The sequence below is a fragment of the Astatotilapia calliptera genome, chromosome 3 (genome assembly GCF_900246225.1).
Source record: "Astatotilapia calliptera chromosome 3, fAstCal1.2, whole genome shotgun sequence".
In the NCBI taxonomy this organism is placed as follows: domain Eukaryota; kingdom Metazoa; phylum Chordata; class Actinopteri; order Cichliformes; family Cichlidae; genus Astatotilapia; species Astatotilapia calliptera.
Window position 1 is genome coordinate 51,894,874 of NC_039304.1, and position 27,420 is coordinate 51,922,293.

At 42.3% G+C, this 27,420-nt stretch overlaps 1 protein-coding gene and 1 long non-coding RNA gene across 4 annotated transcripts; one reads left to right on the plus strand and one right to left on the minus strand.

Moving 5' to 3' along the window:
* Positions 1-1,121: 1,121 nt before the first annotated feature.
* On the minus strand, positions 1,122-17,228 carry LOC113019668 (alpha-2-macroglobulin-like). 2 transcript variants are annotated; one of them, XM_026163460.1, is made up of 13 exons: positions 17,180-17,228; positions 12,140-12,287; positions 11,880-12,060; positions 11,629-11,782; positions 7,259-7,311; positions 7,133-7,153; positions 6,417-6,582; positions 6,258-6,342; positions 6,012-6,162; positions 2,102-2,219; positions 1,899-2,008; positions 1,635-1,802; positions 1,122-1,400 (listed from the first exon to the last, which is right to left on the minus strand). In XM_026163460.1, exons 2-13 carry the CDS (start codon positions 12,217-12,219, stop codon positions 1,137-1,139), a joined length of 1,551 nt encoding a protein of 516 aa, XP_026019245.1. In that variant the 5' UTR covers positions 12,220-12,287; positions 17,180-17,228; the 3' UTR covers positions 1,122-1,136. The 2 variants fall into 2 exon arrangements, with proteins under 2 accessions (XP_026019245.1, XP_026019246.1); XM_026163461.1 differs by lacking the exon at positions 17,180-17,228 and having other exon boundaries at positions 12,140-12,290.
* LOC113019768 (uncharacterized) lies at positions 14,844-19,748 on the plus strand. Of its 2 annotated transcripts, XR_003272082.1 has the most exons (3): positions 14,844-15,205; positions 19,401-19,545; positions 19,628-19,748. It is a non-coding gene; the product is annotated as an uncharacterized LOC113019768 (long non-coding RNA). The 2 variants fall into 2 exon arrangements; XR_003272081.1 differs by lacking the exon at positions 14,844-15,205 and having other exon boundaries at positions 19,324-19,545.
* The last annotated feature ends 7,672 nt before the right edge of the window (positions 19,749-27,420 follow it).

Here is a 27,420-nt window from a genome sequence, read left to right on the forward strand (position 1 = left end):
CTGAAATACCGGAAGTGACACAACGAATAGCCTAATAGGGCTTTTGGAGAGTGATGTCACGAGAGAGGGGCGTGGCCAGGATTTTTGGTTTAGACGCCATGTTTCTGGGCCGAACAAAGCGCTAGGGAAAGAGGAGCGAAAGTACACGGATAACACCAGCTATAGTTCGTACTTGCTGTGCGGTCGGTTGTAAAGTTAGATCGCACGACCGGCAAGGGAATAAGGTTGAAAATGGTTTATCTTTTCATTCTTTCCCCACCTGGAAGCAACATGAGGCAGCTCATGTATCGGAGGTATTTCAGACAATCCCTTTCCGTCAAGGATTTTTAATTTGTTGTGGTTTTTTAATTTGTTCCTTTTTTTTAAATTTGTTGTGGATTTTCAATTTGTTGTGGATTTTTAATTTGTTGCCGTTTTTTAATTTGTTGCCGTTTTTTAATTTGTTGCCGTTTTTTAATTTGTTGCTGTTTTTTAATTTGTTGCGCTTTGCACTTCCCAGCCACCGTAAAAAAGAGAGCATTCTGCCTTTTTGTTGTGAATGCAGACCAGAGAAGACACTACACAGAGGTCACATATGTATGGCTGGAAGGGTAAGATGGCGCTGGAGTGCTGGCCGCCTTTAACCCAATTTCCTTCTGGACCAATAAAGGTCATCAGTCAATCAGTCAAAAGTGCAGGGGACACAGGTAAAGCACAATAACTATAATGAGGGCTAGAATACAAACAACTTTAACTGAGAGCAGAACCCAGATGACTAAAACTAAGAAGGCCTAAGAATTTAAATACTTAACAGAGAGAGAAAACTAGGGATATCATGAACAAAGGACCAAACACTGAGGCTAATTACTAAGCTGACAGAAAATGATGAGGGACAAAGCACAGGGACCAGACCTGAAGTCTGTGGAACCAGCTTCCACTTTGGTTTCAGGAGACAGACGCCCTCAGAGTTTTACCTTTAGGCTTTTTCCTTTTTGCTAAAGCATATAGTTTGGGCTGGATCAGTATTTATGCTGAAATAGATCGAAGCTGCTGGATTCTCATGATGGACTGAAAGTTTCTTCTTCAGTCATGATGGGCATTACAACAGTACTTTTTTAGCAAACATACTAAAGGTCTGGCCATGGTAAACTTTGTAGTTATGCCATAAAGTGACAAGCTGAGAGATAACTCACCAGATAAATGACATCCACAGACCCCGGAGACTCTCCCACTATAGTGTAGTTGACTGATACGTCTTCTTCTGCATCACAGGGAAGTGATTTATCCTTCTTCTGTACCTCTAGAGAGCTGATTGTTTTAATATGAGGAGAAGACGGCTGGGACATGGATAATGTGTGAAATCCCCTGTCATAGTATGCAGTTTTGTATTGTTGGTTGCCCACTGTTGGTGTCAGGCTTGCCTAGTTGGGGATAGGAAACAAAAATTTAAAAACTTGATCTACAAATAACATTAGTCAACGAGGCTTTATAAGCAAGGCAAAGGTGGAGGAAGCTGAGTCATAAACTGTTTCAGGATTGCAGCTTACTACTGTGGGAGGTATTTGGACATTTGCAGCCTATCAGAAACCAATTGTGGCTTCATGAAGCTGTCATGGCTGCATTAAATTACACATTGTTTCCGTGTGTCAGCTCACATGGAGTTGGATATCCTGGTCAAAGTTATCAGTGCTGAAAGAAAATGAGGCCACACCGTTGCTGTCAGTTGTCAGATTTTGTAGTGAGCGTGGTTGCCATATTCGTCCCGTGAACAGGTAGACCGGTGCGTCACAAACTGGTGTATTATTGTGGTACACTGCTCTGACCTGTTGAAACACACAATGCTCTATCAATGGAAAATACAAACAATTTAAATGTGCTTTGTACGACAAACTGAGCTGAAAACAACATGTTAGGCTTACTTTTCCTTCCACATTAGATCCCCGTTCCCAAACCTTGGGCATGTTAATGAAAGACACTTTTCCAAGGACGTAAGAAATCGTGACTCTCTTCTCTTGAGGGAGTGAAACACCTGAATGTAAAAACGTTCATGTTACAATCCTGTGAATGCCTTTTTGGTTAAATACACATCGATGTGTCATTTTAAAGGAATAACACAACTTGCCTGTTCCCTCTTCTTCCACTTTGGCCCTGATATCCAGAAAATCATGAAGCATCCTTTGGTCCATTTTAGTAAAAATTGACATGTTGAAGGAAAAAGTTGTACAGCCAGTCTTGTCTGCCTGGAAAGAACAATAAAGAAAGAAAATCACTGATACAAGAATAAACCAAAATTAGAATCAAATCTCATTCACAGTCGAATCTATAAAATATATTAAATGTTCAAACTATGATATTTTATAGAGTCATGAAAAACTTGAGCTCATTTAGAATTTGATGAATTCTACGTGCATGAAAGCTGGTGCAACAACGGGACCAGAGGAGAACGCTCTACAGGGTGGGCCATTTCTATGGATACACCGTAATAACATGGGAATGGTTGGTGATATTAAAGTCCTGTTTGTGGCACATTAGTATATGTGAGGGGGCAAACTCCTCAAGATGGGCGGTGACCATGGTGGCCATGTAGAAGTCGGCCATCTTGGATAGTCAAAGGAGCTTGCAAAGATCTTGGATACAACTTTTGTTTTTTCATTAGGGAGAGGGCCATGTGACACATGAAACTTATTGGTAATGTCACAAGAACAACAATGGTGTGCTTGGTTTCAACGTAACTTTATACATAAAAACATTTGTTTATAAAATAATAGAATATAATTTTATATTTATATTTCAATATCACAATAATCTTCCAATTTAGAACTACAAGTTAAAAAAGAACTAACATAAATAAAATACACTTCTCCTAAATACTTCTAATTTATTTTCCCAAACCACACGGAGCTGCACTATAAGGACTAAAGACCCCGTATGCGGCCCCGGAGCCCGACACGGAACCAATGTATCAGCCAGAGGTCCCTTTACTATGGTTCGGAGCCGCTGACCTGTTTTATATACGCACGAAATAGTTTTCTATACGAGGTCGCTGCAAAAAGTGCAGCCTTACCTAATGTCCACCTACTGTTACTCATTTATATTAAGATCTAAAAATCTAGTTGGTGTTGGTGTGGAGAGTAACCTTCAGTAATCACACAGCAATAGTTCATTCATGTAGTTGTAAAAAGCAGGATAATATATTAAGTAATCCAAAGTATTCAGAATATGTTACTCTCATTGAGTAACGTAACGGAATACGTTACAAAATACATTTCGGGCATGTAATCTGTAGTTGAATACATTTTAAAAGTAACCTTCCCAACACTGGGCACATTGTTAAGCAGCCTGTAGCTAAAACACATCCTTTATTCCCATTTTGTCCTTTGAATCTAAAACAAACGCCAACAACAACAAATCATGAAAGCTTGCCGGAGCGAGTGCAGGCTGCATTTCCATTTGTGTTCGCATGTTTCATTAAACCACTGTAGCTATTTTCCATGTACATGCAACATATAAACAAATGAGGAGTGGCTCGATATTTTTTTAACTGTACCGCATCATGATGCCATAATGTGGCTTGACAACTACTAAAATACTGTATATATAGCTGTATGTACCAGTAACTTAGTAAATCAGTCAAAATTGTTAAAACTTTTAACAGAAGCTGAATCTTTTGATATCATCCTATTATATTGTCAGCAATGTTCCCTCTAAGCTGTTGCGCAATTGCGTACTGCTGGCACGGTCTCTGCGCACAGAAAATCTGAGTTGCGCACAAAGAAAACATCTAACCTGAATTGAAATTAAAATTAAAACTTCAACAATTCTGTTCTGCAGTGTCAGTCAGTGACTGGCTCTCGTATGGGATCAGAACGATGCCACCTTATCCCATAATCCAGCCAATGATGTGATATTAAAAGGATCCTCTGTGCCTTTTAAAAGTATGGTCATTTAAAAAATACTTAAATATACTTTTAGCAATGAAAAGGGAAAGCCCTGTTTGAAAATACACGAGCCAAAATGTGCACAAAAGTTACAGTGCACAGAGAGTGGTATAGCATCTGCAGACATATCCGAGTCTGGTCCGTAGTGGAGAAGAGCTAGCTGAGCACTGCTCCAACTTGGTTCTTTACTTCACCTGTGGCCAAGAGCTACAAAAATAAGATTAGATAACATATATGTGGCAGAAATGAGCTTCCTGAAAAGAGTATAGGCTCGCTCTTAAGCCTCGATAATAATCTGTTGAGGACACAAACACAGACAGCTGGTGATACCAAGGAACCAAATAGTCATTCCTGTTATACTCATCTGAAGTTCGCTAGAAATTCATACGCAGCTAATCAACGTGGTTGATGACAGCGTCCTTATGTGCCCACACCGGTGTTTTAGCAAAGCGGCTGATGTGGAGTGAAGCCACGTTAATGACAACGTGTCCAACCATTGGAGACGTGAGCAGGACAGACGGAACAGCTGACGGACAAAGTTTGGACTTTATACCAGTTTTTAAACTGTGTTGATCGGCCGCGTAAAACCAGAGTTATGATAAAATATCTGCAATGTTTGTTTTTCTTCCTGAATACTGTCGTTGTTTATATTTACTGCAGGAAGAAACGTTTTATAAGAAGAAAGGCTTGAAAGCACTCTTCGCCTGTGAAAAACAAACCCCCCCACCCTTTCCTATTGGTCGAAAAATGTACCATGTCGACCAATCAAAAAATGATATGGCAAGTTGTTAAGAAACGGGGGAAGTTTTAGGAGTGACGGCGGAGATTTGAGATGTGAGAGATTTGCGACGTTTAGCGCATCTTGTGTAGTCAGTGTGTAGTAGGTGTGTAGTCAGTGTGTAGTTTGAGTGTGTAGTCAGTGTGTAGTCACTGTGTAGTCAGTGTGTAGTCAGTGTGTAGTCAGTGTGTAGTGTTGTTGTTGTGTGTCAGAACAATGAGGCGACTGCTGAGTGTTACAGGTGTTACAGCAGTGATACATCTGCTGCTGTCAGGCCTGCAGGTATCAGGCTGTTGTTCTCCTTCATCTCATAGTGGACAGGAATTATTTTTTGCAGCGGCACAAATAATTTGTGTGGCATCAGATTTGATGCAGAACAGCTGATTGTTCTGTAAATAGTTTGAAATGTTCGTGTAAAAAAAACAGCTTGGCTGCATTTTTAGGTAAACAGCTGCAAAAAATGTTGTTTATCAAAACTCAGTTACTTTTTTGAAGAAGTAACTATATAATTAACTGCCTAGCATTGGTCATTATTTACTGTATTTGCAGACAGAGTTACAGACTCTCTCCCAGACCACAGACTCACAATACAAGTCAGAGCTTTATTTAAAGAAAGTTGTGTTTTCAAAATTGGAGTTCAAGTTATTTTTCCTTCCAACAGTGTTAACATGCTGCACAGGCCAATGACTACATTTTTGTTTTACATTTTCATTGTAAGTGGGCTGAAGCAGTTGATTAAAAGTCGTGTAACATAAATGTAAAAGCTGTAATTTGATTATTTTAATGACCACAGTGCACACGTCTGCTCACAGTGGTCCAAGGGATACTCAGGGAGTTTGTGTGTTCAGACACATGAAAATTAGAGGGGACATGTACGTGTATATTCATTCAGTTTGTTTAGGTGTCCCAGTCAGATCAGAGTATTTTTGAAGTTCTTAGATTTCCCACAGAAGTTGTATTCTTTTGTGTGACAGACAAAATGAGACACACCACTTGCTTTAGCCCTACCAGTAATGCTAATCATCTAGCAGATATTAGAAACACCAACACAACCTATGCAGCCTTTTAGGCACAACAATAACCACTTCACTCCTTTGGAGCTGACACGTCCGTCCAAGAACGATGAGATATCACTAACAATTCAAATGCGTGGATGAAAGTATGAGACGATGAAATGTAGTGAAAAAAAGTAAAGAGGACACACGGCGCCAGTTCAGCTGGGTAGAGCAGGCAACCCGTTTGCTGTAATGCTAATGCAGGGGCCTGAATGTACCCAAAGTATCAGGGAAAAAAGAGAAATGAAGCCATAACTGTACCTGCTTTGTCTCTGTGTGGCAGGGCGCACTTATCTGCAATAGGGCCAAATCATCCTCACTGTGCACCGATATACCAAAACCTCTATACACATTAATAGGTCTGCACACATTGACTGTAACACGTCCTGGTACAGGCTGTCCATACGTGTACCTGTTTAAGAAAAATAAGTAAACATTATGAGTCATTTGCTCTCCAAACTCCAGATTTTACAACACATAGTTTGTCCTGAAAGAACTTTTCCTTACTTTGCACACACTTTAGCTTCAATGTCTTCCTGCCCAATACTCACTTCTTCAGATATATTTACTGTCACATCAAATTTGGGTAAAACTGGGGGAAATATGAATGTCAGCATTTGCACTCCATTACAACAAAGAATTTAAGAATAAATAAGACTGACTTACCATATTTCTCCACTTTGAAGTTGTGAGATATTTTCCTCTCACCCATTGACACAATGATCTGGTACGGTCCCTCAGGGGCCTCAGCGTCCAAGGAGTAAGAAAGCTGCAGTATTCTGCTATTGGATGTTTCATTTAGCCACTGTCCAATCCTGTTACTGTGAGGATCCTGTTAAATCAAGTGGCAGTGACAGCTACTACACAGGTGTAAGTACAGTACCAACTAGATTCTTTATTTTCCTTTTCAACAACATTAGAGCTAAAACTGGACAATATAAATTTAGGGGGACATAAAGATGTCCTGTCTTCATCTGTAGCCAGCTTTGTCCCCTTCTAGATGTGAAGCACTTGTTTAAAAATGTTTAAAAAATTAAGTGATATAAAGAAACCTAAGCTGTAATGACAGGGAAGCTGTGGCTGTGTTTGTGGAGTAATTAAAGCAAAATTATTAATTTGATTTAATCACTGTCATTTTATTTTCACATGTGGGGCATCAAGTGACAGAACAGACCCCTGCACGGTGTGTATTACATACATGCAACCCACTTTGTCCAGTTTTTAAAGCTTGCACTGTCAGTAACTTGGAGTAATACTGCAGAAGCAGTGTGTATGCAAGCAGTGAGCAGGGAACCTTCAAGTCTGTCTGACTGCATGTGTTCAGTGTTGTGTTGATGCATTTGCAAGAGAAGGAAAAGCCTTTTCTAGAGGCGCCCTCTTACCTGAAGTTCAATGACATCATACTGAAAGAAAAAGGAAGAAAGACAGGTGGAGTTAAGAAACTGTTGTGTAAATCACTGCATCCAAATTGCAAACAGCATTATTAATAATACTGTTCAAAAACTCACCAGCTGATTGGCAGGTCGCATTTTATTATCCATCGCAACGACTCTGAAATTCACTTTGAGAAGAATTGAGAGGTTACCTCTGTTTCTCTCTTTGTACTTTAAAACAAAGTCACTGCAACTTATCAAACATGGATCTGATTGGTTACCCTGCACAGCAAGCCTAGACAGATCTCAGATAATGGACTGACACGTATGAGACATATGTATAGAATTTATTGAAATTGAACTGATATTGCTAATTTATATTTTAATTAATGACACATTTAATTTATTATTTCATTATGTATTTAATACATTTTGGCACCCGAGGCCCTCCATATTCTTCCCTCACGATTTTTTTTCTTTCTGCTTTCTGCAGATCCTGCTCAGCACCGCTCCTACATCGGTGGGGGAGAGAGTCAGAGGTTGGTGGTCTGGCGTCATGTCTGCTTTGGTTGTGGTTGTGGGGTTCCCTCGCTCAAAACGAGCATAAAAGTTGTTGAGCTCGTTTAGGAAGGGGACATCAGAGGATGCGGGGGAGGGTTTGGTGGTCCTGTAGTCTGTAATGGTCTGGAGTCCTTGCCACATGCGTCGGGGGTTGGAGTTGGAGAAGTGTTCTTCTACTTTCTTTTTGTAATGGTGTTTGGCTTTTTTGATGCCCTTCTTTAGATTAGCCCTGGCTGTGCTGTAGGCGTGTGCATCTCCTGACCTAAAGGCGGTGTTGCGGGCCTTCAGGAGGAGACGACCATCCCGGTTCATCCAAGGCTTCTGGTTGGAGTACATGGTGATCCGTTTCTGGGTGGTGACACTGTGGTTTCGGAGATGTAATCCAGTACATATGAGGCGTACTGGTCCAGGTCTGTGTGGGTGAACATATTCCAGTCTGTGTTTTTAAATCTGTCCTGGAGCACTGCGTCTGTCCTCTCTGGCCACACTTTAATTGTCCTCACAGCAGGTTTCACACGTTGGATGAGTGGTGAATACCGAGGTGTGAGGAACAGGGAGAGATGGTCCGATTGTCCAATGTGGGGGAGGGGTGTGGCTTTGTAGGCTCCAGCCAGGTTGGAATACACATGGTCTAAAGTCTTGTCTCCTCTGGTGTGGCAGGAGACATGTTGGTGGAATCTGGGGAGGACTGTCTTTAAGTTGGTGTGGTTGAAGTTGCCAGCAACAATAAAAGCAGCCTCGGGGTGTTTATTCTGGTGTTTGTTAATGGCTGCAGAAAGTTACGCCTACAGGGAGGAGGTGGCTTGTCTGGCTGAGTGGTGCGACAGAGACAACCTGCTGCTTAACACAGAGAAGACCAAGGAGCTCATCGTGGATTAGAAAAAGCAGACTTAAAAACACTTCATCTCATCTGTGCTCATTAAACTGACATCATGCAGTTCATCTTCTCACCAGCAGAGGACCACAAATCACCATCAATGAAGAGTTCAAGGAGAGGTTAGTGACATCAGAGCTGTACGTATTGATCTGATCAATATGGAAGTTCATGTTTCTTTGATTGGATCGGTTTTTAAAGCAGCTGTTTTTATAGAATAACAGAAACATGAGAGATGCAAAATATCTTTAATATTTGATACACTGGCCTCATCAGTGACAACGATGAGGCCGCCTACAGGGAGGAGGTGGATCGTCTGGCTGAGTGGTGCGACAGAAACAACCTGCTGCTTAACACCGAGAAGACCAAGGAGCTCATCGTGGACTACAGGAGGAATGCTGACCCACATCCACCCATCCACATTAAGTGGACGGCTGTGGAGCGTGTGAGCAGCTTCAAGTTCCTGGGAGTCCACATCTCCGAGGATCTCACCTGGACGACCAACTGCTCCAAGCTGGTCAAGAAGGCTCACCAGCGCCTCTTCTTCTTGAGGACTCTGAGGAAGAACCACCTGTCCTCAGACATCCTGGTGAACTTCTATCGCTGCACCATCGAGAGCATCCTGACCAACTGTACAACAGTCTGGTACGGGAACTGCTCTGCCTCGGACCGGAAGCCGTTGCAGAGGGTCGTGAAAACTGCCCAGCGCATCGCCGGAGCACCACTTCCTGCCATAAAAGACATCTACAGGAAGCGGTGTCTGAAAAGGGCTGGGAAAATCATCAAAGACCCCAGTCACCCATCACATGGACTCTTCACCCTCCTGCCCTCTGGGAGGCGCCACAGGAGCCTCCGGACTAAGACCACCAGGTACCGGAACAGCTTCTTCCCCACAGCTGTCAGACTCCTGAACTCTGCCTCCTGACATCTGACCCACGTTAAACTCATGGACTGAACATACACACCCCCACAATGGACAACTGTACCCTCAAACACACAATAATAACAACATGGACTGAACCACCACTCACAACCACCAGCACTTTATCTAGCCTCTGTAGAAACTATCTACACCCTCACTTATCTTAACTGCACTACTGTATAGCTCTGTGTAAATAATCATTCTGTACATTCAATAATCTTTAATCCTACAACTGTTTACAACTTGCATAGTTCCCATTTCTGTATAGCTGTATATCTCAGATTTCTGTAAAGTTATTTATTTCATATTCTGTATAGTTTTTCATATTTATATCCTGTTCATAGCCTGTACATAGCTTGTACTCACTACAGCCTGTACATACTTATAGTTATAGAATATTCACAACATACTTCATACCGTGTACATTATAACATAATAGACCCATTTCTGTAATATACTTACATATCTATACTATTGCTAATATATATTGTAATATATCTATATCACTAAAGCACTTCTGGATGGATGCAAACTGCATTTCGTTGCCCTGTACCTGTGCATGTGCAATGACAATAAAGTTGAATTCTATTCTATTCTATTTTTGTACTTTGAATTCCAAAGCCATGTTTAAACATATTTATTTTATTGTGAAGTTTTAAAAATTAAAACTGTTAAACTTTCACATAAAAAGAATTTGACTCTGAAATAAACTAAGAGGCATTACTCAGACATGATTCATTTTGTGCTATCTGTCCCCGATTACAAAGTTAAGCTGAATTACTGTCTAATTCTCCATCACAGCAGCAGGTCTCAAAATGGAAAATATAATATGGCCTTTGCCCTTTGGGGGAAGTTGTGCACTCTGAGTATTCTGCATGTTTTATTTCTCATCACTGTGAAATAACTGCATACCATTCGCTGTCAGTAGCTGTCTTTTGCAATGTGAAGTTCGTCATTAGTGTGAGCTCAAATATGAAACTTGTGGGATTTTTTTTTCCTTTTGTTGTTTTTTTAAAATACCATATTTTTCTGACGATAAGGCGCACTGACGATGAACGCGTCTGAAACGGGTCTGTTTTTATACATAAGGCGTACTGGAATATAGGGCGCATAAAACGCCTTATAATTTATGCTATGTAACTTTGCACTGTCCACTTTCTGCTGTAACCAAACAAATTTCTGACGTGTGGGACTAATAAAGGTTATCTTATCTTATAATAATGACTAACCTGGTATTGTGGATGGATTATCTCATTTGTTCTCCTGACTGAAGTTTGGTCCATTTAAAGCATCTTTCCGTGTGATTGCATTCATCAAAAACCATCGGGACCGTTTATCGAATGGAAAAAATTTAGTGTTCATCCTCCAGCTTCACTGTGTTTATGGTATGCTAACATAGCTGTGTCGCTAGTGATAACGTAGCACATCATTACATACCAGCTAGCCCAACTTCGGTAATGTTGGAAGTGATAGCAGAGCTTTATGTTTTATTTCTATCCAGAAATCTCTCAGTCACAACATGCTATATTAGGTAGCTAGCAAAACCAGCGAGCTAACTTCCTGCTAACTTCTAACTCTGTTAAATTTAATAAATTATGTTTGCATGGATGCCTGGATGTTAAACTTAATTGTTACACCTGGTAAAGCAGCAAGGCTGATCATTTTATTAAAGATGAAAGAATTTAGACAGTTTTTAACTCTCAGTGATGCTGCAGTGTTCGTTTGACTTTAGGACTTGAACATACGGCATTTAGGACCCAGGCTTCTGACTCTTCTAGCCGTAATGCTCTGACAATCCATCAAGCTGTGCGGCTTCATACCTTACAAAAGGCGGATCAATTTTTGAGAAAAAGAAAGGATTAAGTGCGCATTATAGTCTGGAAAATGCGGTAGTTATGTTCAAAGATGGAGTCAGATTTCAAACTTCGAATAAACATCTCGGTCGATCGACCGAATTAAATATTATATTAAATATCTTGAAAAACTTTTGCTATATGAAGCAAACATTTCACATCAATCATTGCATGTGTGTCCAAATTTTGGACAATAAAACTTGTTACACAAATTGGAGATGGTGGAGCAGCTGGCTCATGATGTTGGAATTTGAATGAACTACATGTCTTATATAACATAATATCACATTGTTACCTTTTTGTCCAGGGAGGTAGATGGGTTTGTCTGTTTGGATGAATGTGACGGGATCAGACGCTCGGATCATCACTTTTCTGACTTGTTTGGAGTAAAATGTGTCTCCTCGTACCTCCACCTGAAAATGTTGCACCTCCTTTTGTACCAAAGGAGCCTGAGACAGTGGGATATTTAGATAGTCATTAAAGCCAATAATGCTTACGATAACAACTAACAAACACACTTTGTGTGTGAAAGTGCTGGTTGCCAACCTCAAACTGAACACAGGTTTGAAAGGCCTCATTTGACGTATGTGTGAATAAGGTTGTGTTCTTCTCTCGGGACATCAAAGTGACAGTCATGACCAGAGTCCCACAGGGCTGTCGGAGAGTTGCACAGAATTTGGCCTCAGCTCCAGCTTCAATAACTGCAGGAATGGCCACCAGGTACTGGCTGCATACAGCATCACACATACAGCAGTTACTGCAGTGAACAACTCACACAGACAAAAACACGCTGAAGACAAACTCACGGTTCAGCCACCGCTTGATCCACATGCATCCAGCTCAGGAGGACACACAGAGTGCAGCTCAGGATCCAGAGACGGTCCATGACTGGTTGTGATCGTTCTCAGTGTCAGCTTCGGCTAAATATCGGCTGATCGTCCCCACCCACATACACTGTAACAGCCACGTGTTTGAAACGCACTCATGTACTCTGATCTCCACAAAGTCAATCACTTACACATTTACAAAATACCAATCCTGCTTTCAGCAGTGAACACTAAACTATAGACAACAGTAAAGTTTGTCATTCAGTGTAAAACATTACAGTAACATACAGTGCTCCGAGGTGATGTTTCTAAATCAGCAGTATGTGTCCATGTTTGTCTTAACACCAGTGCTGGGATACACCCCTGTAGTCTGTAACTACTGACATTTTCTAAAATCACTGGGAGCTACAGTAGGTGTAACTCCCTGTAGCCAGCGTGGGATGTCTGACTGCCATGTTTTTGACCTTATTTCTCGGGAAAGACTAAACAAACGTTTGTGGGGTGATAACAGGCTCAAACACAACGGATGGATTCATCAGTGATGTCACAGACTGCTATACACGCTTAAAAGACAAAAATCACAATGTTTCTGTCCAAATTAAAAATGAAACATGTTAAACAGCTTTTGTTGCACTTTGGTAAACAACACAGATCAAACTTCAGCCCACTGAAATAACAGCAGTGACAGTCACACTGCTGAGTGTGGAGGGATTTCTAGTCTGGTTTTTAAACTGTAACATTGCTGAGAATGAGTCATTATCTCTGACCCTCTGGACCCAGCAGTATTACCCCATGTTATTCTATTTGCCTTCTTTGATTTGTCTTTACGGGAAAAGGGTTTTTGTTTGTTCTGTCTCACTAAGGGGCTGTGGGCGGGGGGCAGGGGGGGCATGCTTTACACACATACAGATGTGTTAATCCATAAATGTTAATACAGTTTGTTAATACTTGTTAACAAATGCAGAAAATAGAGTCTTCTCCCACCCCCATTCTCTGCGGCCTGCTGGAGCGGGAGGGCTAGGAGGAGTTGGCCGTCCGACTGCGGTCTGGAGTGTGGGGCCTCCCTGCTGCTGCGGAGTCGGGGTGGTCTGCTTCTCCCCACCGCAGGGAAAAGGGTAACACCACCTGGGTCTGGGTGCAGTTCCCCCCTCCAGGGGCAAGGGTACCTAGACCCGGTTTGTAGAGTACGCTTGGGGAGTGTGATTGTGTGTACAGCGTCTCTTTATGTCTGTCTCCACGTTGGTTGAGTGTGGAGTGAGTGCACATGAGAGCATGAGGGGGGGAATGGATGTTTGTGTCTGTGTGTGACTGTATGTCTGTGTCTATATGTCAGGTTGGGTATCAGACACCACCTCTCTGGGGACACCTCATGCCCTCCAAGGTTTGGAGGCCTATCTCCACCCACCACCACTTCCCCTGCCGGTGGCGGACTCCCTCAGGTGTCGGTGCGTTGGTGGTTCTTTGTGTCTGGGGATGGGCGTCCAGGTACACACCGGCTCACTCCTTGGCGGCCGCTTATCGGGGCCTGGAACCTGGGGCTCGCTCGGACCACTTCGGAGGTGGGGTGCCCCCGGCCTCTCGGTCTGGGGCTCGGTCACTCAGGCACAGCTGGCTGCCGGCGGAGCTCACGGGCGCGTCACTGCAACTCCCCCTGGCTTCTGCTCCGCGGCTGCTGAGTGAACCCTCATCTGGGACTCTCCTCAGCTCTTGCTGGGACAGTGGCGCGGCTGCCCCTCTGTTGGTCTTCCATGGTCTCTTGTGTTCTGGGGGCCTCTGGATGTCTGGAGTTTTGATCTCCTCCATACCTGCTTCATACCCTGGAGGACGGGGCTGTGGCCCCCCCCCCACACTCCCTAGCAGATCGTTACATGGAGAAACCTTTGGAATACAAGCATGCTGATCCACACAGGTATGCACACGGGTGTTCACTGCTCGTAGACTTAAATTACACCTTTCTTGGCTACTACTTCAAAGCACATCTGTCCTGCGTGCTGCACAACAACATTGAATATTTAGTATTTACTGCTGTTTACACTTAGCTAGATTAATGCGATGGTGTTGTGTTTAGTATGTTGCTTTGTTTTCTTTGTTTTTTTGCTTGTCTTCTATTCTTCTCTCAACAGGTGATCCAGGAGATTTTTATTTTTTTTCTCCCCCCCTTTCTCACTGTCCCTCTCCCCTTCTGTTTTTCCTTTCCTTCCTCTTTCTTTCTCCCTTTCCTATCCCTCACTGATGTCTGTCCCGTCTGTAACATCTGAAAATAAAATATAATAAATAATAAAAACAAAGATCGACCAAATGGACCAATACGGCAATGCCACGATGATCCATTTGGCAAAGTAAATCCATTGGGTATCCTTGTTGGTCTTCAGACAACAATTCTGACGGCTAAAGAACCAAATGGGACAGGCAAAAGGAAAAAAAACAAAAAAACAAATGCAGAAAATAAAGTTTGTTCAAAAACAGTTAACAGCACTGAACCCATGAAAGACTGAAGTATTACTGTGTTACCTCACTTATATGAGGAGCTGGAGCATTTCTTAGGCACAAATGCATAACCTTTTATGAGTAACTCTGGATTAAAACAATGACATACTTAGGTGCAGAGATAGGCAGTAACGTGTTACAAGTAATCTGATTACAGTTACTTTCCCACGCTGCGTTACTGCATTACTAAACCGTGGTTTTTTTTTGAGAGTGTCTCATGACAATGACGTACAAGTTTGACGTCCATGGTAACAGACATGTGCAGATCAACAATGGATAATATATCGAGTGTGGGAGAGAGTAGGACCATGCAGCGTTTAGAGATTGGAAGTACTCACATTACTTTGAGTTTGATTCTATAAAAATTGACAAAAACATTAGAGTCCACTGTACACTCAAGAAAACTTCTTTCTACAGCGAAAAAGTAAACTTCAATCTGAGCGAACACTGAACACGCTGCCACAGGAATGTGACATTCACAGAGAAACCCCCGGATCCTCCCACTGACATGACTGCAACACTGGGCAAACCACCACCGGCCCCACTGCTGCTAAACAGGTGAAAATACATTTAAGCACATTAATTAATGCATCCATTTGAAAAAGTGAGTGTAGTAGTCAAAGACAGCTGCATATACTTTAATTTTGGCTTGATGCAATGTGCATAAAGTCAAAAGATTTAAACTAATAGAACAAGTTTTAAAAAGAGACTTTTTCATTTGATTACATTTTATACGATGGATTATGCAGAATCGCTAATTACTAGAGATGGCACGATACCACTTTTTTATGTCCGATACCGATATCATAAATTTGGATATCTGCCGATACCGATATGAATCCGATATAGTGTTTTTTAATCAACAAAACTGTTTTTTAAATATCTTGCTGCATTTTGTATAAGTTCATACTCAAGTTTAAAACAACAACTACACTAAAGCTATTCTGTTATACCTGTATGCAAAAAAAAATATTTCATAGTTCAGCAATACTGATCAATCTAATAAACTGTAAACCTGCACCATCCTCCCTATTCTGGTATTTTAAAGAGTACTTAGCGTAAATATTAAGCAACCTAACTAATAGGGTTCCAACTCCCAGCAACAACAAAAATAAATAAAAAATAGGGAACCACCCCTCACGCTCCACCTCATGATGCTTAATCAACGTAATCAACCTTAATTTGATGCAGTGTGAAAAAAAATGCACAGAAATCAATTATTTTTCAAGAAATATTAAATAGATTCAACATCTTTCTTCAACAAAATTGCAGACTGCACAGATGGTACCTTCCCAAAGGAAAAAGTACTATAGCTTACTAGGGTATATATATTAGACTTAATAGTTACTATATACAGTAATGGACTTCGATACATTTTACATCAGATTAAAACTTTGGGCGTAAGATTCAGATAATTATTTAATAACAGCCAGACATTTTAAATGAGAATAAGAAAGAAAAGTATGTCTTTGTGCCCCCTTTTCCCTGTTAATGCCCTATCGGCCCCCCTGGCTAAACTTTGCTAGATCCGCCCCTGCACAGTTACCAGCGTCAGCTACGTAGAAAAAGATCCTGGTGTAGAAAGTAATATTAAATAAATTCTAACAACAGCTTATCAAGCTTAAACGTGCTGCTGTTGTTCAGCCGCTGGTTTCCTCTTTCTGGTGCAAAGTGGGCCAAAAACAAACAAGAGAGACGGACTCTGTCACAATACGGCTGTTTGCAGGCAAGAGTAGGACCCAAACGCAAACTCACAGAGTCAAAAGGTAAACTCAAAAAACACAGCTTTATTGCTGGCGTGAAGTGGGACACGAAAAACAATACAAAATAAACTAAACTGGGAAAACTAAAGCACAAGGAGCCTCAGGGAAAAATCAGAAATATGAGATCAGGGCTACTTAGAAAACCAGGAAACGGGTCACTGGGCCAACTAAGAGGACTACCTGCATAGGTGGACAAAGAAACAGTGTTCTGGAATATTCCGCCCATGTGGTGGTGATAACTCTTAAATAGATAAAAAGAAAACCAAACATATCATGGAATATTTGCCTTGTGGCTGGAGTTACTCACAATGTGTGTTCGTGAATATGAATCTTTTACACAGAGAAGCATGTGTGAGGGGTGGAAACAGTAAAAAACACTGTTTAATTTTAGTAGACTGGAATGATTGGGCTGTGTGACGAGTGCAACTCATAGCCACATTAAGCGAGACTACGTGCATCATGGTGAATGCTTTGTGTGTGTGACTGTATTTGTATGTATGAACAGGCAACATGCATTTATACCAAAAATTAGTGTAGGGCACAAATTAGTTTAAAATGGCAGACATTCAGATTAAAAGGCCCCCTTGTGGGAGAAATGCATGCCTGCCCAGTAAAGGAGCAGCAGTACTTTAAGCTGATTATAGTGCCCCATTAAACAACATGAATCAGGATTTGAACATTCTTGCCAAACAACTGTGGAGTGTCTAAAATGGCAGTGCTGGCATTATCATCTGTTTTTAATGAGCTTATTCCAGAATAATGGACTTACTCTCACACAGAAGGCTGTATTTGTCATGGCTCGGCTGTGTGGCAGGCAGGATGAGGACCCAACCGCAAAACTCACAGACTCAGGGGATGAACTCAAAAAGCAGCTTTATTGCTGACAAAAGATAATAGGAGATACAAAACTAAACTGGGAAAAACTAAATACAAAGCTCACCAGGAAACACAGGGGAAATCACACACAGCATGAGGGAGAACGCGACACAGAGCTGAGGGAGACGCAGACATAAATACACAGAGGGTTAACGAGGGAAGTGGGAGCACACGGGGAACACAGGTGACACTGATAATCATAACAAGGCACGGCAGGAGTGAACACAACACTGATGGGAGACGGGCAAAGTAAAACAGGAAGTACAGAGGTTCAGACAGGAGGAGAGAGAGAGCACGGGCATAGTAGGCTGGGGAAACATGGAATGAAACACGAGGAGGGGAGACGAGGGCTCACAGATACATAGAGGGGCACACAGGGGATAAAAGTCACAAGGGGAAGTCAAATAAGGAATAACATAACAGGACAACTCAGGAAACATGGCCTAAATAAGGAACGAAATACAAAAATACAAGAAACTAAGAATACTGGGCCCACATGGCCCAGGACCATGACAGACTCGCGACAGAAAAGCCAATCAGCTGATCATTAAGCAGTTTCATGATTGAAGTAGCAGCAAGAAGAGGCAGTCGTTTGTTAAGCTTAACGCAGGAATGCTTTACAAACATTCAGAGATGGACGTACACACTTGCTTTACTTCTCTCGGGGATAACTTTGTCGGAGATTAAATGCCAGGTTGCTAGCGAAGCTCCAAATGCTATCCAGACCACCGACAGGTCCCGCATGCCACAGCCGCTCTATCACGTGATGCATACTGCTCCGACGTGCTAACGTTCTGAGGCGAGTTACGACGTGTTGCAAGTTTTGTGAGGTGCTTTCGTGATATTTAATGGATCGGATTACATTTTTTATTTTTCTCCGATATCCAGTAATTTAGGTCAGTATCGGACCGATACCGATACGTAATATCAGATCGGTCCATCTCTACTAATTACCATTAGTAACTTGACCAACACTGCTTATGTGTATCTGACAGTTGTGGTGCTTAATAAGTACAAGTCCACTGTCCAATCTAGCTGTAATTTTGCAATAAAATTTCATTTCAGTGTTAAGCATGAAGTGCCATATATTTGCAGGAGTTGACACAAATACCATAAAAGTAAAGGCAAAACATTTATTCTGTAAACAGTGTCAGTTTTTTATATAGGCGACATGGGCGGTTGCCCAGGCATCATGGGATCGGCAAAAAAAAGTTGCTCGCACCCATGCTGCCCCAACATCGTGCAAATGCATTTTGGGGATGGCATAGGCACCGATTGGTTTTCTATTGCCCATTTGCATGGAGTAAGGTTGCCCTCCATTTATGAGGTGCGCCTGCTGCTTGGTGCAATTAATGCAATTAATCTAGTTGGAGCACAGAATGACTCAAAATCCCTGAAATGTCTTTGTCAACGCATTTTGAGCAGTTTGTCCATTCTGCGCTCCAGATGGGTTGATTGTGTTAAAAATTTTAATTGCGTCAATCGTTGTTGACAACATTAACGTGAACATGTCATGATATATACTTAGAATTTGCACCGATGTGTTTTCTAAATTCTATCACACACATATACGGGAAAAGTGAGCGCAAGGGCCCTCGGTGCGTCTGCTGCTGCTGTGCTGAAGTTTCACACACTACCTGTAGAAAGGGGAGGGGGCGGGCTGCTTCTAAATAGTGCACATTTCATCCATAATGTTGTCAGTCCAAGCCAATTATGTTATAATTATTTTTCCTGAAGTGTCTGAAGGGTTAGGGTTAGGGGACCATCAGGTCCTCAGTTTAGAAAAAAAAAGAGAAAAGAAGACGAGAAATAAGCAGCAGATCCCGGTAAGCAGATGAGTCATTGGTTAATGGCAGGTACATTGTACGACATGGATCCTGAAACTGTCATGGTCTGTGGAATGCGTGATGCTCGGGTAGCCACACCCCCGGGCTGGGCCATCACTAGCACACCTGCTCTCCATCCCGGTGATTACACGGAGATCCACTTAATCCGGCGCTGACGGATGCTCCACGCCAGTCCGTAGTCATACCCACAGTGGTAACCAGACTTCCACGAAAAGTGTGCATTCTCTTCTGCTTGGAACTTTGTTTAACCTGCCTACTTCTGTCCAGATTTCTACTCGGCGTCTGCTACCTGCCTGTCCTCCGGCTCAACTGGATCTCGTGGCGCTCACCTGGCCCACTCGCCATTCCACGGACTTCCTGCCCCCACGGACTGCCACACTTCCCTCCCGAGCTCCCACGGTTCCGTTCTATCGTAAGCCCCTACTCTAACTCAGTCCTGATATGTTCTCCCCGCTTCCTGGCTCCCTAGTAATCATCTCCCCTTTCTATTGCAGCCCCCCGCCGTCCCGATCCCGGCTTCCTCGTGTCATTGTTTCCCCGGATTTTTAGTTTCTGTTTTGCTCTCTACTTTCCCCGGGTCGCCTTTCGTTGTTTTAATAAAGTGTCTTTTTGTTAGCTCGGAGTCTGCGCCTGGATCCTTTCGTGCCCGCGCACCACGGCGCATGACAGAAACAAGATAACATTCACTAGTAGGGATTGGGAAAATGTCTGTTTACCTTTGTTAGCCACTTGGCTATGACAGTAAATAGTAGACACTGATGTGGACTGTTGTCGCATAATATTCATTAGCCATTCGTTGGAAGAGGTGAATTGTTGATTTGTCTGCTATAACTCTCATGAGTTATAATGACTGTTTGTTAGTCCCTGACTGTTCCCACCACTTGCTCTGACTCAAACACGACCCTGTATCCAGTCTTTAAGTAATGACGTACAAACTCTGCTTCCGGTTCCAAACGACTCAGCGTTTATTAATGCTGTTGTGTTTTTAACATGTTTTATTAATTTTAATTAATTTTATTACTTTGCGTCTTGTTCTATTTAAACTCGACAACGCCATAAAAACAGTCAGTGATCACTGTCGGCCACTCTTGGTTTTCTGTCCCAGTAAGAGCTGAGGAGAGTCCCAGATGAGGGCTCACTCAGCAGACACGGAGCAGAAGCCAGGGGGGGTTGCAGTGACGCGCCCGTGAGCTCTAGTCTTTAGTAGTCTATAAATGTTTATGGAATTAACGCTTTGTTTGAAAACATAATTCCCAGCCCCTCTCCTGCTTTGTGACCAATGAGCTGACAGCACATGTTAGGTTTTGTATTGTTGATCGTCATTTATGCTTAGAAATATTTACTTATATATGCTTAGAGTTTTGTAATTAGTTGTAGATTGGTAGAGGTTTTGATCCTTGATAGTCTGCAAACTTTGTGTGTATTAGAGAGCACTCTGGGAGCATGAGAGAGGTCGTACCGTGTCTTATTGTTTTATGGTAGGATTAACGTAGTTACGTCTGTTCTAGTCTAAGTGCTCTTTGTTTGTATGTAGACGTTATATGTTAATGAACCTATGCATATTTATGTAGCCTCAAAGAAAAGGGCAGTGTTACGGGGGAGCGGTCGAGAGCAACTGGGGTCAAGCGAAGGAACGGCGCCTGTCCAGTCTCTCCCGTGCATGAGTAACATGAAGAACTTTGCCTACTTCGTGTCTTGCTTTGCGGTGTAATTATATTGTCTTCAACGTTCCAGCGAATAGGTTCAAGCTACAAACTTATCATTGATTGGTCCTTCGATGCCGGAGCCCTGGAATCGCATTCACCGAGGGGAGAAGAGGCACGCTGAAAGACTGACGTCAGCCAGGAAGTTCCTGTGGATTAACTGTCTGTCTTTTCTCCTCGATGAATGACGATCGGTGGGATTCGAGGCTGATATTACACGCTAAGCAACACCGAGTAAGTTCCTAGAGAGAGACTCTATAACCGCAAAACTCGGTTAGTGTCCCGAAAAAGAGGTTTTGGTAAAATCGCCCAAGGGCCCAAGCGTCCGGTGAGTGTCCGGTTTTGAAATCGCCCTGGGTGTGTGTCCCGAGCGTCCCTTCATTGGGTTTTGTCGCGCGACTGGGTTAGCATCCCACAACTGGGTCAGGGTCCCGAGCAGTCCGGTGTGAGTCCGGAGTAGGCCTATTTTGTGTTGTTGTTGTTGTGTTTGAGTGTGTTTGTGTGAGTGTGTGTGGGGCAGAACACGTGGTCTGTGACGTCAGCAGCTGTTGTTATCATGGGTTTCTAAGCAACCAAGAGTGAGTCGGAGGGAGACAGACGTTTGTGCTGGACTTTACTCCTGGCAGTACAAAGTATTTAAAAAAAAAAAAAAATATGAAAGAGAGCGACGGCTCCTTAGCTGCGCGGGTTCACGCGGACCTGAGCCGTGTGGTTAATCGCAGGCTCATAAATGGAAGAGATTAAAATGTCTGTGAAGGTTCTCAGTCATCCAGGTCATCGTAGTCAAAGGAGCTTGCAAAGAAAAGCGTCTGGACTTCTTTAAGTTGCTTGAAGACGTTTCACCTCTCATCCGAGAAGCTTCTTCAGTTCTAAGGTCAAATGGTGGAGAGTCCCAGATTTAAACCCAGTGGGAGTGACCCCCCACAGAGGGACAAAAGGACCCCCTGATGATCCTCTATCCTCCACCATTTGACCTTAGAACTGAAGAAGCTTCTCGGATGAGAGGTGAAACGTCTTCAAGCAACTTAAAGAAGTCCAGACGCTTTCTTTGCAAGCTCCTTTGACAAGAGATTAAAATGTTAGAAGTTTTCAGAAAACAAACCAGGCTTGAAGAGCGTGTGGAGAAGGCCAGCCCACATCAGCAGCACTTGAGATGTGCTCTGGTGAATGGCTTTCCCCCACCCCCTTGCTGACACAAAATGTTTATTCTTTAGCTTGCCCTGATCGACAACAGCCTGTGTGCCAGACCATAGATTTAATTGAGGTGGATAGTTGTTAAAAGTAATCTACATTAAGCTTAGGGTTGCTCAAATTCAGTACAATGACATATGAGGTGAAGTGATGTAGGCAAATATTTAAACTAATGAAGTGCATAGAGGCACTTGACCTGTGTGAAAGACTGTGGTCTTATTATGAGCCATTGTTGAGATATAGAGCACACCTGTGAAAACAACTACTATGCTGAACCCTGTATGAAACATCTAAAAGTACATGATGGAGAAGCTGAATTGAATATGAAAGTGCAAGACTTTGCCACTGTTCATAGCATCAGCATCATGTTTCTGTTTATTTGTTTTGTTGGGTTGAAAATAATTAAATAAACTTGTGATCATACACATGGATCACCATGGCACATATCACCAGCCATATGATCTATTTATGCAGATGAAAAAGTGAGTGTGAATGTGTCTGACGTCAGTGTTTTTGTGTGCTGTGTAAAAGTAATTGCCTCTGATTGTGAGAGCGGTGATTCTGCAGGTCACCAGCTATTGTAAAGAAAAAAAAAGAGTGAAAAAGAGAAAGAATTTACATTGTAGATGAAAAATAATCATAGGAAAAAGGTTTTGTGTTGATTAGCCAAAAACAACTACAATCTCATTTTCTGCTTTTAAGAAAGGACTGTTCACAAAAACAGAGAGAGAGGGAGATGTGTGTTGATTAAGCAGTGATGATAATAATGAACATGTCTTAGTTTGTCACTTTCAGGTGCAAAGCAGACCTGTATCAATTTTCCACATGCAGCGGTCGGAAGAAAGTCATAGTTTAACATCATTGGAAACATGCAGGCCAAGTTTCTGGTTAACTTATTTATAGCGCCATGTGTCTCTCAACCTCACAAGCGAGCTCTCACTCCTCCCTGAAGACAAGGAATGCAGCTCCAAAGAGCAATAACATGGCAGATAAAGAGACAGCAGCAAAGTCCTGAGCAAAGAGTCCCAGCAAAGCAGCAGCAGTGTGGACAAACAGCATCAGAGAAGAAGAGCAAACCCATCATCCTGCCTGATCGGATGAATGGCACTGTGTTTACAACACGCTGAAACTTCACTGGGCATGTGAAGAGAACGTTTGAGGAGAACTGAGAGACTGTTGGAGTTTGACATTTGCCACCTTTGGAGTAAAATGGCAAGAAGAAACAGTGGAACACAGGACAAAGCTGAAGGAGAACTGCCGGCTGTTGGACTGTTGAAGTGGGAGAGGACAACAGAGTGAGAGTAAGTGGAAACACAGAGGAGTGCTGGTGTTAAATGTGGGAAATCAAAATTTGGGTTAGCAAACCTGGGAAAAAGAAAACTGACTGCTTAATTTGGAAAATTGAGGAGTCTGAAACAGTGCAAAAAGAAACGTATACAAATCACACAAACAAGCAGAACATGCATTAACCCTACTAATACAAACACAAAATAACTCATGAAGATTAGACAACATCTTAAGCGTGAGTCTGTTTATCATCTTGTCCACCATTCCAGGGTGGCCTTTTGTTGTGGGCAGTCTGAGGTACACCTGTGCACTACTCATGATGTCAGATCAGCATCCTGATGTGGCACACCTGTGAGGTGGGATGGATTATCTCAATATAGCAGATGTGCCCACTACCACACATTTGGACTGATTTGTGGCCACTGTTTGGGAGGGATGGTTATATTGTGTATCTGGAATGAATTTTAGGTCTCTACATCCATCCCATGGGGAATGGGAGCAGTAACAAAGGTGTTGCGTTTATATTTTTGTTGAGTGTATAACAGAATCTAATTTAGTTCTGAGCTCAGATAAAATAATTATTGTGGGTGATTTTAACATCCATGTAGATGCTAAAAATGACAGCCTCAACATGGCATTTAATCTGTTATTAGACTCAATTGGTTTCTCTCAAAATCTTGTTTTAACATATGGCATCAAACCTGAACATTTAACAGTGTTTCCCGAAAACCCTCTCCTGTCTTATCATTTCCTGATAACATTTACATTTACAATAATTGATTACACAGCGGTGAAGAGTAGACTTTATCAAAGTAGATGTCTTTCTGAAAGTGCTGTAACTAAGTTTAAGGATATAATCCACCCACTGTTATCATCTCCAATGCCCTGTACCAACACAGAGCAGAGCAGCTATCTGAACGCTACCCCAACAGAGGTCGATTATCTTGTTAATAATTTCACCTCCTCACTACGTACGACTCTGGATACTGTATCTCCTGTAAAAACTAAGGTCTCTAATCAGAAGTACCTGACTCCGTGGTATAATTCTCAAACACGTACCCTAAAGCAGATGACTCGTAATCTGGAGAGGAAAAGGTGTGTCACAAATTTAGAGGATCATCATTTAGCCTGGAGAAATAGTTTGCTGCTTTATAAGAAAGCCCTCCGCAAAGCCAGAACATCTTACTATTCATCACTGATTGAAGAAAATAAGAACAACCCCAGGTTTCTCTTCAGCACTGTAGCCAGGCTGACAAAAAGTCAGAGCTCTTTTGAGCCAACCATCCCTTTAACGTTAACTAGTAATGACTTCATGAACTTCTTCACAAATAAAATTTTTATCATTAGAGAAAAAATTACCAATAATCATCCCACAGATGTAATATTATCTACAGCTACTCTTAGTACCATTGATGTTAAGTTAGACTCTTTTTCTCCAAATGATCTTTCTGAGTTAACTTCAATAATTACTTCCTCCAAACCATCAACGCGTCTTTTAGACCCCATTCCTACAAAACTGTTCAAAGAAGTCCTGCCATTAATTAATTCTTCGATCTTAAATATGATCAACCTATCTCTAATAATTGGCTATGTACAACAGGCCTTCAAGCTGGCTGTAGTTAAACCTTTACTCAAAAAGCCATCTCTAGACCCAGCAGTCTTAGCTAATTATAGGCCAATCTCCAACCTTCCTTTCATATCAAAAATCCTGGAAAGAGTAGTTGTCAAACAGCTAACAGATCATCTGCAGAGGAATGGTTTATTTGAAGAGTTTCAGTCAGGTTTCAGAGTTCATCACAGCGCAGAAACAGCTTTAGTGAAGGTTACAAATGATCTTCTTATGGCCTCTGACAGTGGACTCATCTCTGTGCTTGTCCTGCTAGACCCTGGAGTTCCACAGGGTTCAGTGCTAGGACCAATTCTGTTTACATTATACATGCTTTCCATTAGGCAGTATCATTAGAAGACATAGCATACATTTTCACTGCTATGCTGATGACACCCAGCTCTATCTGTCCATGAAGCCAGATGAAGCCATTGGTGTGGTGAAGCCACACCAATGAGTTAAACTGCAGGAATGTCTTAAAGACTCTGGATGGCATTACCTTGGCCTCCAGTAACGCGGTGAGGAACCTTGGAGTCATGTTTGACCAGGACATGTCCTTCAACGCACACATTAAACAAATATGTAACACTGCTTTCTTCCATTTGCACAACATCTCTAAAATTAGAAATATCCTGTCTCAGAGTGATGCTGAAAAACTAGTTCATGCATTTATTACTTCCAGGCTGGACGACTGTAATTCATTATTATCAGGATGTCCAAAAAACTCCCTGAAAAGCCTTCAGCTAATCCAAAATGCTGCAGCAAGAGTCCTGACAGGGACTAGAAAGAGAGAGCATATTTCTCCTGTTTTGGCTTCCCTTCATTGGCTTCCTGTTAAATCCAGAATTGAATTCAAAATCCTGCTCCTCACATACAAGGTCTTAAATAATCAGGCCCCATCTTATCTTAATGACCTTGTAGTACCATATCACCCTATTAGAGCACCTGGCTCTCGCTCTGCAGGCCTACTTGTTGTTCCTAGAGTATTTAAAAGTAGAATGGGAGGCAGAGCCTTCAGTTTTCAGGCCCCTCTTCTGTGGAACCAGCTTCCAGTTTGGATTCAGGAGACAGACACTATCTCTACTTTCAAGATTAGGCTTCAAACTTTCCTCTTTGCTAAAGCATATAGTTAGGGCTGGACCAGGTGACCCTGAATCCTCCCTTAGTTTTGCTGCAATAGATGTAGGCTGCCGGGGGATTCCCATGATGCATTGAGTTTTTCCTTTCCAGTCAGGGAAAGGGAGGAGGTGGATCGTCTGGCTGAGTGGTGCAACACCAACAACCTGCTGCTCAACACTGAGAAGACCAAGTAGCTCAACGTGGACTACAGGAGGAATGCTGACCCACATCCATCCATCTACAGGGACGGCTGTTGATTGTGTGTGCAGCTTCAAGTTCCTGGGAGTCCACATCCCCAAGGATCCCATCTGGACAACCAACTGCTCCAAGCTGGTCAAGAAGGCTCACCAGCACCTCTTCTTTCTGAGGACTCTGAGGAAGACCCACCTTTTTTCAGACATCCTGGTGAACTTCTATCTATCTATTGCTACACCATTGAGAGCATCCTGACCAACTGTATAACAGTCTGGTATGGGAACTGTTGAGTCTGCGCTTCCACAGGCTCCGCTAGTTTTAGAAACTTATTCTCGTGAAGGACGAAAACAAGACAGGACATCTTCAACCGGTCTTTTACTTGCTAACGAGGGAAGGCTGGGTCGAAACCAGGCTCGTGGAGCTTAACGCACCACACCTGTCTCCAGCCCAACTCCTTCAAAGAGCAGCCCTCCTTGTAGCCTTTTATTGAAAAACTGTTACAATACACAACACAAGCACCACCCACCGTAAACCCCCCCTATGGTTACAAAAGACAAGGCACTGTGTGTGCATGTGTGTGCACTTGTATACATGTGCAAGTAGATGTGTGTGTGTGTGTGTGTGTTTGTGTGATCTCCTGCTCACAAAAAGGTCATAAAAGCAGGAAGCTTACAACAAAAGAAACAGATCTTTCGGATAGGATGTGGCTAATAACACCCCCAGCACCAGAGTGGCTGGAGAGATGGTCAGAGACAAAGGAATGTCTTTGATCCTACTACTTGAACCAAGACTTTACAAATTTAAGAAACACAATGACAACATTCAACAATTTGACTCCAACAGGAAATTATCCACATATTTCACTTATCTTAACTGCACTATTGTAAATGCTGTATAGACAATCATACTGTTGGTCCGATTGAAAATCCTCCAAAATCAAAACATCTCACCGTTGCAGATCCTTTTCAGTGCCTCTCTTGGTTCTTTTAAAAATTCCTGCATGTGTGAGTCGCTGAAGCACACAAAACAACGGTGGGACTGAGGCCATTTTACGTCGTGGTTCCATTGGATGTGCGGGGACCTGCGTTTCCTGGGCGTGGGTTCGGTGCAGCTTTGCCATAGTTCCTGAATTTGTATTTTTTCTTATGTATTTTGTGTTGGTTACTGTTGTGACATGACTGCTGTT